The sequence below is a fragment of the Bos taurus genome, chromosome 12 (assembly GCF_002263795.3).
Source record: "Bos taurus isolate L1 Dominette 01449 registration number 42190680 breed Hereford chromosome 12, ARS-UCD2.0, whole genome shotgun sequence".
NCBI lineage: Eukaryota > Metazoa > Chordata > Mammalia > Artiodactyla > Bovidae > Bos > Bos taurus.
Genome location: NC_037339.1, coordinates 86477542 through 86491569, shown reverse-complemented (window position 1 = coordinate 86491569; position 14028 = coordinate 86477542). Strand labels below are relative to the sequence as shown.

The window sequence follows — 14028 nt, the reverse complement described above, 5'->3', positions numbered from 1 at the left end:
CGCTGCAGTCCTGGCCCGGGGCCTGCGGATGAGGGCTGGCCGGGCGTCTCGGCCCCTGGCTGGTCCCTTGGGCCCTCCTGCCCCTGGGCTGCAGGTGCGGGTGACCAGCTGCCCTGGCTGCTGGGCACGGGCGGGTTTCTCAGGACCCCGGACTTTCGGGACGAAATCGGGATGCCCGGGGCCACTGGGCTGGCAGTCTCCCTGTGGGGCTCCCTCGGGTGTCCAGCCTCCTTGGGAGGCTCCCCTTTCCTATAAACGGTGGGTACCTGCCCTGTGCCTTCCTCTGTGCAGGGGTGATGGGGCCCAGCTGTCCCTGCAGGTCCCGGGCGCTCCCTCCCCAAGAGGAAGACTGATGGCCTCTGGACTCTCTGCTCGTCACTATCAGTAACTATCGGTTGCTCAGGACCCAGGTGTAGTGGAATTTGTGGAGGAGTTTGGGGGGATTCCGAGCCCCACGGGGACACGTGAGGCAGGTGTCGCCGTTCTGGGCTCAGCCCCCTGGGGGTCCTGGCTCCGTCTTCTCCAGCTTTAGAGGGGCTCACCCCTCTGAGCCTCGCTCTCCTCACGGGGCAGGGGGGCTGGCGAGGCCTGCTGAGAGCTGGGGGCGTCCTGTGTCCTGTGAAGGCTCCAGAAGGGCCCCCGCCACCCCGCCATGAGTGGCCAGCATGCCAGCTTCCTCCTCCCTGGCCACCGCCTTCTCAGGCCAAGCGCCTTGCAGACACTGGACTCCTTGTGTGCCCTTCTAGCTGCCCACCCAGCCCGCACCCAGCGGCTCCCAGCCACAGGATCTAGCCTGTCCCAGGTCTGGGTGCCGGTGTCGGAGGGCTGTGCTCCCTCTGAGGCTCTGGGGAGGGTCCTTCTCACCTCTTCCAGCTCCCGAGGCACCAGTGGCCTTTGGGCCTGGCCACACTGAGCAGTTTCTGCCTCCGCTGCCCTCTGTGTGTGTGTGAATCTCCTGCTTCTTCTAAGGACACCAGTCATTGGACAGGAGACACTGTGACCCCATCTCAACCTGCTGCTCCTGCAGTGACCCCGTCTCAACCTGCTGCACCCGCAGTGACCCCGTCTCTAAGCAGGCGGCCTTCTGGTGTTCCGGATAGAGGGGTATTTTAGGGGCTGCTCTCTGCCCGGAGCCCCTGGTTTCACTTGAGCAGAGCTGAGCTGAGCCTGTGTTTGGAGCCACACGTGCGGCATCCTGAGCACAGGACCAGCGGGGACAAGGCTCCTTCTATGGCTTCTCCAAGCATCACTGCTGAGCCGGTTTCCACAGACAGATGCCCTGCGGGCACGGGTGTCAGCAGGCATCAAGTGAACGCGAGGGGCAGAGGCGCTCAAGTCTGGGGGATGTCCCCGGGGGGGGAGGGGACCCGGCAGCCCAGGGCCACTTGGCTTTGAGGAGCCTGTGCTCCCCCTGGCGTTGCACCCTTTCTCCTGGCAGCCAGGTCTTCTCAGTGACCAGTGGCCGAGCAGGGGCAGGCCTCACCTTGTCCTGCCCCTGAGGAGGGCGAGGGGGCACAGGCGCTGGCGTCCAGTGGGGAGAAAGGCGGCCGTTGTGAAGAGCCTGGGGGCCTGCTCACTCGCGTTGGAGTCTGGGGGCACTCCAGTGAGGGCGGCCCCCCCAGTGAGGGCAGCCCTAGCATCACCGCCCAGTTTCAGGCCCTGACCCTCTACAGATGAAGGCAGACTGCAAGAGTTGCCGATATTTATTTCAAACTCCATCCATACAATAAAGAATTCTGACTTTTAAACTTCATTTACATCAGAAGGTTAAAAAAAAAAAACAGTGGCTGAAACGCGAAGTTTTAAAGTGCCTTCATGAGGAAGAGGTCACAGAAACGGGGCCAATCCCAGGCAGGGACGGCAGGAACGGTGTCTGAACAGTCAATATATTAAGTAAATTACGTGACTCGTCGTTTTCGAAATAACTTACATGCTTCCAGAAAGAGCTGCGGACCTTGCCCGCCGCCCACTACACGGTTCAGAGAGGCCTGATCCGCCTGCCGACCGGGGCCGCGGCGGGGCTGCAGTGGCCTGGGGCTCGGGCCGTACAGTGATCCCCTGCCAGCAGCCTGGAGGCTATAGACACACGGCCGCGCTGGGCACGTGCGCACACGCGCACACACACACACACACACACACACACACACACGCACACACAGAAACGTCTGCCCCAACCAGACACAGAAGCACTTCCAGACAACAGGATCTGTTTCTGAAACACACACAAAAACAGTAGAACAGAAGAGTTTTCTTTCCAGTTCTGCCTCGAGTGGAATAAAATAAATTCTGCTCCCGTGCTCATGGCACGGCCACGCGGGACCCGGGGCGGGGGCGGCCGAGCGCAGGGCTTCCCGGGCCCAGCGTCGGTTCGGGTGACACCTGCCAAAACGGCATCTTTACGTGTAAAAACAATAAAAATACCCTAAGTCAGTGAAGAGTGTTAAAAAATCAGGAGTCCCCTCATTTTTCTGTAGAAAAGAAAGTTAACCTCTTATAGTTTACATGTTCTTTTGAAAATTAACCTACACAGATGAAGGAATTTCCTTGGTTTTGCGCCGCCGGTCTGTAGCGACTCTGCCCGATTCTCCGGGGCCCCCTCGCACCTGGGAGCAGGTGGCCTCAGAGGGCGCCGTCGAGTCCCCGGGAGCCCCCAGGTCACCCAGTGCCCTGTGAACCCCGGTAACAAAAATAGTTCTATATCAAATACAGTATCAAATTGTCACTTCATGTAAACACAGTGATTCCTGGTAAAGATCAGAGGCCCAAGTACCACAAAAAATGGCCGTAGGATTAATCCCTGCTTAAAAAAAATGTGTAAAAGACCAACTATCCCCACCCCCATCCCCAGCCTTTGGCCAGGCCCTCAGGCGCTTCTCGGGATGCAGCTCCACAGGATGCACGCTCCTGCCGCCAGAGGCAGAGACGTGGAAACAGAGGCAGCGGCCACGATCGCGGCTGGGGCCCTTCCCCTGGAGGTCTGTCCATCAGCTCCGTCGGTCTGCCCCTTCCTAGGGGATCCGGTGCTGCACTCCGCTCTGCGCCTGGGAAGGTGCCCCGTCCTCGGGGGCTGCGGCGGCGCTGGGTTCCGGGCACAGCTCGGTGGGCAGGTGGCCCCAGCAGAGGCCAGCTCCTGGCGCTGCGGGCAGCGTGGCCGTGGTGCTACCCCTGCAGGTCAGCGAGGGCGGCCGTGCAGCTCTCACTGCAGCTGGACGAGGGGCTCAGCACCGCGGAACCCGCACTGGACTCTGAGGGCAAGCAGGCGAGGGCTGCAGCGCGCTGCACAGGCGGACTCGCTGGCCCCCAGCTGCCTGCCGTCACCGCAGGCCTCACCTGGGCGCTCACGGGGGTGGGGAAGCATTCACGGGGCTGGGGGCGCTCACGGGGGTGAGGGGTGCTCACGGGGGTGGGGGCGCTCACAGGGCTGGGGGCGCTCACGGGAGTGGGGAAGCATTCACGGGGCTGGGGGCACTCACGGGGGTGAGGGGCGCTCACGGGGTGGGGGGCGCTCACGGGGGTGGGGGCGCTCACGGGGTGAGGGGTGCTCACGGGGCTGGGGGCACTCACGGGGGTGGGGGCGCTCACGGGGGGGGGGGGGGGGTGGGGGCGCTCACGGGGGTGGGGGGCGCTCACGGGGTGGGGGCTAGGGGGGGGGCGCTCACGGGGTGGGGGCGCTCACGGGGGTGGGGGGCGCTCACGGGGGTGGGGGCGCTCACGGGGGTGGGGGGGGGGGGGGGGGCGCTCACGGGGTGGGGGCGCTCACGGGGTGGGGGGCGCTCACGGGGGTGGGGGGCGCTCACGGGGGCTGGGGGCGCTCACGGGGGGGGCTGGGGGGCACTCACGGGGGTGAGGGGCGCTCACGGGGGTGGGGGGCGCTCACGGGGGTGGGGGCGCTCATGGGGGTGGGGGACGCTCATGGGGATGGGGGGCGCCCACGGGGGTCTGGGGGTGCTCACGGGGGTGGGGGGTGCTCATGGGGCTGGGGGGTGCTCACAGGGGTCGGGGGCACCCACGGGGGTCGGGGGGGTGCTCACAGGGGTGGGGGGTGCTCACAGGGGCCGGGGCACGCTCACAGGGGTCGGGGCACCCATGGGGGTCGGGGGGGTGCTCACGGGGGTAGGGGGTGCTCATGGGGCTGGGGGGCGCTCATGGGGGTGGGGGGCGCCCACGGGGGTCGGGGGGCGCTCACGGGGGTGGGGGGCGCTCATGGGGCTGGGGGGCGCTGACGGGGGTGGGGGCGCTCACAGGGGGTGGGGTGGGGCACAGGGCTCACCTGGGCTGCTCAGGCACCCCACGGGGCCACCCTGGCAGAGGAGAGTGGACAGGCTGTGGGCGGGCACCCAGCCCTCGACGCCGGAGCTCAGGTTCCGCACGCACCTGCAAGGGGCTGGGTGAGGGCGCGGCCAGGCGCAGGCGAGGGGCACGTGGGGCGGGGGTCTTACCAGAGGCCCTCATCTCCCTCCTGCACGAGCTCCACCTCGTCCCCGCTTCTCAGGGCCAGCACGTCGGAGACCCCCTTCTCGTCCAGCCTGGTGACGGTGTACCTCCCGGGGACCTGGGGAGGCACAGCAGGGCACCCCATGCACCGTAGCCCGCAGCTGGAGAGGCCTCGCACAGACCCCTGAGAGCCCCCGGCCTGCCCTGCCCCTCCGGGCCCGTGTGCCCGCCACCGTGGCCCTGCTGCCCCCTGCCTGGGCCACACCTGCGGGCACGGAACGAGTTTGGCCGGGGGCTCGTCTTTCACCCGTGAGAGGGGGCTCCTGTCCCCCGTCTGCCTTCAGAGCCCGGCGGCCAGCGCCTCACACACCAGGTGCTCAGCACCTCTGTGGACAGAGTTGCCAAGCGGCGCGGACTCGAGGGGGAGGCTGTTCTGCGGGAGCGCGGGGGCTCCAGCCTCGTGTGACCGAGCTGTGCAGGGGTCGCACCGCCTGGCATGGGAGCGGGCAGAACTGGGCCGGGGCCCCTCATCCTCACGGGGGGCCAACATCGTCCTCCCTGGACACCCCGCCCAGCCCCGCCCTGGCCCGGGGCAGCACCTCCCACCCTCTGGCCACCCCGAGAGCAGGAGGCACCCCCCCAGGCTTGCCTGCCCACTGAGGTTCCCCCGCTGACCCCTGGGGTCCTGGCCGGCTCCACTCACTCTTAGGCCTCCTCGGGAAGGGCCGCCGGGCCCCCTGAGACGCGCCTGCTTTCCCCCACCTACGCGTGTCTGCCCCGTCCTTCTCTGGGGTGCTCTGCGTGCTGCAAACAGCTGGTATGAACCAGGGCAGCAGCCAGCGGCAGCGAGTAACTGCTGTGTGTCCTGACTCTGACGGCTTATGCTTCCCTCGGGGCTCATGCGAAAGCAGAACTTTGTCTCGAAGGCAAGTTTGCACCTCGGACAACGCAATTCTCTTAAACGCTGGGGTGGAGACGTGCAGCGTTAGCAAAGCTCCCCTACAGGGCAGAGCGGGCAGGTGTGCGCTGTGGGCCAGGCTGATGTGAACTAACAGAGGGCAGGCACAGGAAGACCCTCCCATGGCCCCAGGGCCCCGGGCCCCTAAGGGTGCAGCGGGGAGCACCGGCCAGGTGAGAGCCCAGGTTACCAGCTTCCCGGGGCCCGCTCTGCCCTCCTCCTCCGCGTCCGAGGAGTTGACGGGCTCCTCGGTGCTGGACCAGCCATCGTTGTCCTCAGGCGTCTCTGATGGGTGGGACGTTTTGCTCCAGCCTAGAGAGGAACAGGCTCCGGTGAGGATCCCCTCATGATCTGCTGCCAAGGGAAGGCCCTTTCTGTGACCACTGGCAAGCACAGCACCCCTCACCGCACGGCGGGCAGCGGCCAGGAGGAGGGCTCCTTGCCGGGGCTGGGCTGAGAGCACCCCGGCTAGGGAGGGCGAGAGAGTGGCTGGGAGGCCACTGGACGACGCTTCTTCGGGCTTTATAAACCACGCGAACACTCCTCGGTGAGTGTTTCCACTGCCCTGCATCCCCAAGGGCAGCCACCGTGAGCATGACCCATGGCCCCACGGGGGCCGTGTGGGGAGCAGGAACTGCGAGTTTACAGCCACAGACCCCCCTCCCTGCCCGCTGGGGCACGTCCACAGTCGCCCAGCGCAAGAAGTACAGGGGGGCGCTGGGCTTGGTCACCAGGGGCCCTGGCGCTAGGCAGCTGGCCACAAATGTCTGCTCACCCCGCCCAGCACTGACAGGGGCTCCTGGCCAAACGGAAGCAGGAGTGTGACGGGGGACAGTGTGGGCAGACGATGACGCTGCTGCTGCGCAGAGCACTGGCCCCAGGACGCGGGTGCCCGTAAACCCGGCTGGCCCACAAGGATGGGCACTGCCCTTTGGTCACGCCCGGCTGCCCGAGGCCTCTGAGGGACCCTCTGTACCAGGCGAGGTGGTCCCTGTGTCCACACTGGCAGGAGTAAGGGGGAAATGCTGGGCCCAAGGCCGTGTAGGAGCTGGGGGCTTGGAGGAGGACATCGGACCAAGGTGACCGTGAGTCTGGTCACCTGTTGTCCCTGTAAAACAGCCACTGGTATTGACACTGGAGAAAGAGGGGCTGATGGAGCTCCAGGAAGCAGATACTTGGTGATGGCAAGGGTGGAAGCCAAGAAACCTCACTGTGCCCTCATGTGGACTGAAGTGACTCACCACAGGGGAGGAGGGGGAGCAGCGGGAGGGGAAGGAGAGAGGGGGAAGGCGAGGAGGAGAGGGGAGGAGGGGGAGCCGGGGGGAGGCAAAGGAGAGAGGGTGAGGGGAGAGGAAGAGAGAGGAGGGGGAGGGGAAGGGGAGGAGAGGGAAGGAGGGGTGGAGGGGAAGAAGGGGGAGGAGACGGAGAGAGGGGGAGGGGGAGAGGGCAGGAGGGGAGGGGGCTGGCCGCGCTGGGCTTGCTCCAGGCTCTAACACCCCTCTGTGGATGTGAGGTCACCTCACTGTCTCATAGGTAAGCGGGGAAGCTCAGAGCTGACACTGCTGGGCTCAGAGGCCGTGCAAAGCGTCTGAGCTGCACGGGGCAGGGGCCCCGGACCAGGAGAGTCGGCAGAGCAGGGAGGTGCCTCGGACACCCCTGGTCTTAAGCAGGAACCCAAAGGGCCCACAGCAGCCTCTCCCAGGAGCCCTGCGGGAGGCGGCTCCTTTCCCCAGCCTGGGGCTCCACAGGGCTGAGTGTGCAGGGCTGGCCTCAGGCTGGCCTGCCTGGGTCGTGCGAGGGCGTGGCCCGGGTCCCTGGGGCACAGACTGTCCTTGGAGGCTAGGGAGGGCCCGGTCACCCTGAGTGGTCTGAGCACGGGGTAGGGTCCAGCCACACCCGAGGGACCGCCACGCTGTCTGGGAAACGCAGGATGAATCACACAGTGGAATCCTCTCTGGGAACCTCAGACTCTCAACCTGGGCCGGGGGTCTTGGGGTCTCCTGGGCCGCAGGGGCGACGGAGGCCAAGACCTGAGCTTCATTGCAGAGCCGACCCGTGCGTCTGCACAGCGGGAGCCCCCAGGAAACTCGCAGTAGGAGGGCTCCACCGGCTGTTGTCCCCAGAAGTGTGAGGACCAACAGCAAGGCAGATCAGGCCTGGGGCACAGAGCCCCGCAGCCCCACAGCCTCTGGGAGACAGCCCTGCCCGTCCCAGACGCCGGCCAGCGTCCCCAGCCACTGCCTGGCACTCGGCGGTCAGCTCTGCGGCGCTGGGCGTGCCCAGCCTGAGGCCCGGCAGCCAGAAGCCAGACGTCACCAGGGCTGTCGTGGGGGCGTCAGGTTTGGAACAAAACACCGACTCTGCCCCTGGCTGGGAGGGACCTACTTGGCCGGGCAGCTCAGATGACAGGTGAGGGTGAGACAGGGTCCCTAATCGGATGGGGAGGCAGGTGTCAGGCCTTGTCCAGAAGGTGAGCCACTCTACCTCGTAACCCAAAAGGCGTGGGGTCGCTCTTTACTTGGTGTCGCTTAGCTTTTTTGTCAGGACTGGTGGGAGAAGCTGCAGAGGGGCGAGAGGCAGAGACAGAACAGGAGAGCGTGAGGCGCAGAAGCTGAGCACATGGGCAGTGACATGGATCACGAGCTGCAATGAGACCCGCGGCCAGAGCTGCCTTCTGGGGACTCCGAGCCGAGCTCGCAGGTGGAGGGACCCAGGGGTGCACCTTCCGGGGACTCCGAGCCGAGTGCGCGGGCGGAGGGACCCAGGGGTGCACGGGGAGCCCCGTGGGAGGGCGGGAAGGGCTGCAGATGACGCGGCGTCGGCGTCGTGGTGTCTGTGTCCTGGGCCCCGCGTGCAGCACGCACCGGGCACATGCTCTGCAAACCCGGCGAACGTGAGGACCAGGATGTGTCCACCTTTTCGTTTGTTTGTTTGAAGCCAATTTAAAATGATTTTGTAAATTGGAAAAAAAAAAAAGCTCCAATTTTCGGGGCCCATAAAAAGAGCTCCAGTCTTTAGTGTCTGGCGGGGAGCCCTCTAACGACCCTCCTGCAGCTTCTGGGCATGCTTCTCGCGTATATCCGCTGCCCGGGCGCCCCAGTGGGCTTTGAAACCCCCCCTTGGGACACTCTGAACCTGCCTGTGCGTTCAAACAGCCCAGAGGGAAGTGAAAGCCTTGCTCTCTGGCAGGCGGGGGCCTGACAGGGAACGGCGGGAGAGGATGGGCTCGCGGGAGGAGCTGGGCCAGAAGGCAGGCAAAGGACACTCGGGCCCCCAAGACGGGCCTCCATCAGAAGCGTGGGCCTCCTCCTTCCCGAAGAAAAGGCCCTGAAAAGAGCTCTGGCCGCACAGATGACAGACACACCAGCGTTGGGGACAGAGAGCGACGGGGTGGAAGATGCTCCCCGGTGATGAAGGCGGCAGATGCCCTCCCGAGACGGTCCACGCGGATGAACATGGCACCGCGGGTGATGAAAGACAACCAGGGTGCGAGCTGCCCCGAGGCCGTGGGCTGGCGGGTGCCTTTACCTTTCTGGGCTTTGAGGGCAGCAAAGCTCTGCAGGGTGAAGCGCTTTTTAGAAAGGGCAGAGCTTTCTGAGGTAGAGCTAGTGACCGCGTCATCTGCGGGGAGAGAGGGTGGTGCAGGGGGTGCTGGGCGGTCACACCCAGGTCCCCCCCAGGCCCCACGCTTGACACGGACCTGCCCGGGGCCAAGGGGTGTGCATACGACCCGCCTGCTGTGGGCACCCACAACTGTCCTGGCGCTCTGGGCTCAGCCCAGCACCCACCTTCGCCCTTCTCAGGGGACCCAGAACTCGGGGCTCAGCCCAGCACCCACCTTCGCCCTTCCCGGGGGGCCTGGCGCTCCGGGCTCAGCCCAGCACCCACCTTTGCCCTTCCCGGGGGGCCCGGCACTCCGGGCTCAGCCCAGCACCCACCTCGCCCTTCTCAGGGGACCCAGAACTCGGGGCTCAGCCCAGCACCCACCTCGCCCTTCTCGGGGGCCTGGCGCTCCGGGCTCAGCCCAGCACCCACCTTCGCCCTTCTCAGGGGACCCAGAACTCGGGGCTCAGCCCAGCACCCACCTTCGCCCTTCCCGGGGGGCCCGGCACTCCGGGCTCAGCCCAGCACCCACCTCGCCCTTCTCGGGGGGCCTGGCACTCTGGGCTCAGCCCAGCACCCACCTTCGCCCTTCCTGGGTGGCCCGGCACTCCGGGCTCAGCCCAGCACCCACCTTTGCCCTTCTCGGGGGCCCTCTGCTGTGGTGTCGGCCCCCCGTATCCCTCCAGGCTCAGCGGGTCCGTTTTTCTTTCTTCTAACTTTTTTATGTTTCTTGTGCTCGCTTTCGAGGGACTAATGACGTCAGACGCGTGGAAAAAGGAAAAGAACATTGCCGTTAGCATTCACAGGCCCCCGAGGGTGGGGAGGGGATGACCCTGAGCTCCTCCCCAGCGCTCGGGCCACGTGTCTCCCACTGCGGGGCCGTGGCCATGCGCCTCCAGACTCTGGGTGTAGCCAGGGGGGACACCACCTCCACAGCTGCTAAGCAAGAGGCGGTCTTGTTGTTTTTTTCTCCCACAGGGTAACCTTTCTCCTTTAAAGCTATTGTTCTGTGATTTATTTATTTAGACTATATCCTACTCCACAGATGATTAGACGTGGCTTACATAAAAAACAGTAAAAGAATAAATAGTGGATGGATAAAGCAACAGAGGAAAAATGAGGGCAGAAGACACGTAACGAGGCCAGTGTGAAATGAGTCTCCTCGTCCCTGTCTGCCCGTGAGCCGTGGGCCCCACAGCTGTGAGCCAGTGTGCTCCTAGGATCTGGCCACCTGGGACGCTGCCAACTCTGACACGTGGGTGCTGGGCTGCTCTTGGGACAGCCACCCACTGCGCGCTGATCGTGATGGGATTTCTACCCCCTCCCCAGGAGAAAACAGGAACACAGGGACTGGCCTCTGCCTGAGGCTGGGGCCAGAGGCACAGGCCTTGACGCTGACCTGCTGGGACTGACCAGCAGCGTGTGAGCCCGGGACACACCCCCGGGCCCTGGGCAGTGGGCTTGGGGACCAGGAGACATGGTGGCACGGGTTGGCTGGCTCCCACTGGGAACCCTGCACGCGGCGGGCCTCACCTGGTGCCAGCTGGTGTGGGCAGGGGCAGGCTCTGGGACTGCTCGAGGGCGCGATGCTGGCTGGCCTCTGTGGGGAGAGGGGCCCGGTGCAGTCAGGATCTGGGGCCGCGTGCCCTCCCCTCCAGGAGTCTGGAGGGCCAAGGGTTGGGGCTGCTCCGAGGGACCAAACACGCCCGGGGGGCAGGGAACAGGCCCTCACCTCTGCATGCCTGCAGCTGGCTGGTCAGCACCTTCCGGATCTCGCTCACCCAGGCGGCCTTGATTTCAGGAGTGGGTGCCTGTGCCCCAGAGCAGACCAGGGGTGACTGCGTGCCCACCGTGACGTGTGCCAGTGTATCCCTCTGCAGGTGCCCGGGACCCGTGGGAACCGGGGGACAGTGCTGCACTGGGGGTGCAGGAAGGAGCCCTGGGGCGAGGGTGCGCTGGCTGCCAGGCCCGCACCCTGCGGCTCTGACTCTGACTCAGCGGGAACCCTCAGGAGAGGGTGCGCTGACCACTGGCTGTGCTGGTAGGTGCTGGACTCTGAGTATCCCAGGCTGGTGCAGAGCCGGGCGCTGGCTGAGGCCGCTCCCGCTGCAGCTCTGCGGGCCCTTGGCTGGCCGAGCCGGCTGGTGTGTTGTGAGCTGTGACCAGGTCGCCAGGGCCTCCTCGCTGCCCTGGGGCCACATCCCCCAGGGTCGCCAGGGCCCAGACCACCAAGCGTGTCAGAGCTGTGGCGGGCAACGTGGTGAGTCGCCTCCCGGGCTGAGCTGCTCTCTCGGGGTCTCTGTCAGACGCGTGGACGCCCCGAGAGCTCCACCATCTCCCACCCCCACGGCGAGGTGAGGACACGCTCCCCGCACGAGAGCCGCGCACGCGTGTGCCAGTGTGCACGTGCGGCATGGGCCGCCCGCATTGCCCCGCCGTCCCGGCACTCAGGAACCTGCTGCCCTGCCTCCAGAGCCCCTCTGCCCTGCAGGGTCCCTGCTCCCCGTCAGGGCTCGGCTCCGTCACCGACAGCCCAGGGCAGCCCCACACAAACGGGGCAGGAGTGTGGGCTGGCCTCTGGGAGATAAAACCTCAGAAGGTCCTAGACGGCGGCCCTCAGCCAAAACTGCTCACGGGCACCCGCACGGGCCAGGCAGACCCCGGGGCCCACCTGGATGATGTACACCTCCTCCCGGGCGTTGTACCAGATCTCAAACTTCTTGGCGTCTCCTTTCACGTTCTCCGTGATGCCGACGGCCGTCATCTGTGAGGGCAGAGCAAGTGGGTGGGCCTCCGGCGGGGTGCCCTCCCCGGAAGGCAGGTGCCCAGCCCGGGGCGCTCACGTTCAGGGACTGCTTGTAGCTGTAGGAGGGCGCCTTCTCGTAGCCCTCGCCGTTCTCCTCCCGCCGCTTACAGAAGAGCACGGCCTTCTCGTGCAGGAACAGGTGGCGCTGCATGGGCTTGAAGCGGGCCAGGTCCTTCACCTTGGCGTGGCCCCTCTTGTGGTCGGTCCACACACTGAAGGAGCCCTGCATGAGCAGCCTCCCCAGGTCACTCAGGTTCCCCTGAGGGGCGGAAGGAGGCCCGATGAACGCCAGCGTGGGCCTGAGGCCTCGGACGCAGCCAAGCAGAAGGCCTGTCTGGGAGCCGGGCTGTGGCCCGTGGGGCCCAACCGCCAACACTGGGAAGGTCAGGGGTCGCGGGGACGAACAGGGGATGTTTGGGGCAGGGAACTGCTCTGTGGGACGCTATCATGGTGGACGCTGGTCACCCACTTGTCCAAACCCAGAGCGTGACCCCGACGTGCGCTGTGGACCCTGGGTGAAGGGTCAGCGGGGACCCGTCGGCTGTGACGGGCGCCGACTGCGACGGGAGGGGGCGCTGTGGGGGCCGATGTGCACCCGGGGCGTGGGGAGGCCTGTGTGCTCCCTTACATTTCGCCATGAACCCAGAACTGCTCCAAAAAGAAAGGTGATTAAAGGGAAAAGCAAAGAGAGGGCGAGTGCTGGAGGGATTTACAAAGCGGAGAGGAACCAGGGAACGGCCTGAGCGCGTGGCGGGTGGAGGGGCGGCATCCCGCTGTCAGGCGCTGCCTGGGCGAGAAGGGGAGGGCCAGGAGGGGTGGTGCCCGAGCCCGCCGGCTGAGACGCGCCCTGGGGTGGGAACGTCCTGGGCTCCCGCCAGCAGGGCGGCGCGCACGGGATTCTGGGTGACCTGCGTGCAGGCCGCCCCCCCTGCCCGTGATGGGCCCCTCAGGCCCCGCCCCAGGCTGGCAGGGTGGGCGGAGCCTCACCTCGTAGCCGGTGATGGCGATCAGGTGCATGGAGTCGTTCACGGCCTTGAGGATGCCCAGGATGGAGCTCAGGGCCTCCTGCAGGTCCTCCGCCCCCTCGCAACTCTTGCTGTATTTAAGCATCTCCTGGTGGGGCGCGGGGGGGGGTCACTGCCCGTCTGGACTCTGAGCCCCACCCCTGGGGGAGCGGCTGGGACGCCCTGGGACAAGGGTGTGGCTCCTGTGCGGTTGTCACTGGTGGGGGAAGACCAATGTGCCCTGGGGCACTCACCCCCCGCCTAGATGCAGGGTTGGGGGATGGTCTTGCCTGCCTGTGTCCCCGACCCCGGCCCCTGATGACAGGCAGTGCACGGGAGGCTCTCACAAAGGCGTGTGGGGAGCCAGGGCCCCGCAGACATGGGAGGAAAGTGTCCAGAGACCACGGAGCTCAGGGATGGGCTGGGGCGACTGCCACTGTGTGGTATGCGGCTGGGAGGGTGGCCAGACCAGAGCCAGGCTCCGGGGAGGGGGCATCAGGCCAGGCGGGGGGCGGAGGGGCTCCAGGGGATGCCCGGCCTCTCACCTTCAGCAGCAGCTGGTACTTGGTGATCCTCTGGACTGGCTTCAGCAGGTAGGAGTCCAGGCTCAGCTTGTGGTCCAGCTTCTTCTGGCACTCCTGCACCCACCACACCCCCTTAGACGGCTGTCACCCTCCCTGGGAGCGTCAGCCTGTGGAGGACCATCCCCACCACAACCTCCTTAAGACGGCTGCCGCCCTCGCCCCAAGCTCAGCGTTTGAGGACAGCCGGCACGGCTGGGACACACCTGGAAGAAGGGGCAGTCGGAGCACTGTCTCCACAGGCTCTCGGAGCGCGGCTTGTTCTGACAGTACTTCTCGTAGATCTGGAACTCCTCCATCTGCCAGGGAGCGGGGCCGCGTCATGGGGGTCACGGAGCCCACCTCCGAGTCACAGCCCTCTGGGTGGGGACTCCCGGTTCCCTGGGCCAGCCCAACTCCGGGCCCCCTCTCTGTTTCAGATACCACGGCTGTGGCCGGTCAGCCAGGTGACAGCAGCCCAGAAGCTCCATCTCAGGGCTGCCCTAGTCCTGGCACCTCTCTTAGAAACATTTGGTCCGTGTGGCCGTCTTTGGTCTCAGGGAACAGACAAATAGACACAGGACCAACACAGACTTTGTGAAGGACTCAGCTGCACGTGCATGGGGGTCAGGACGCCGGCGGGCTGATGAACGGTAACTGCCG

At 65.9% G+C, this 14028-nt stretch overlaps 1 protein-coding gene across 24 annotated transcripts in view; it reads right to left on the bottom strand.

Annotated features, from left to right (window-relative positions):
- Positions 1-1685: 1685 nt before the first annotated feature.
- MCF2L (MCF.2 cell line derived transforming sequence like) overlaps positions 1686-14028 on the bottom strand; it is a 91270-nt gene continuing 78927 nt past the window's right edge. For 14 of the 24 annotated variants that reach the window (XM_059892327.1, XM_059892329.1, XM_059892330.1 and 11 more), the window contains 12 exons: positions 13593-13685; positions 13351-13443; positions 12789-12914; positions 11839-12060; positions 11667-11759; positions 10728-10806; positions 10529-10595; positions 9627-9745; positions 8921-9013; positions 7877-7951; positions 5138-5704; positions 4381-4552 (listed from right to left, as the gene is read on the bottom strand). In XM_059892327.1, the coding sequence (XP_059748310.1) occupies positions 4449-4552; positions 5138-5704; positions 7877-7951; positions 8921-9013; positions 9627-9745; positions 10529-10595; positions 10728-10806; positions 11667-11759; positions 11839-12060; positions 12789-12914; positions 13351-13443; positions 13593-13685 (1731 nt within the window). In that variant the 3' untranslated portion in view covers positions 4381-4448. The other 10 variants (XM_025000180.2, XM_010810997.4, XM_025000179.2 and 7 more) reach the window with 6 other exon arrangements.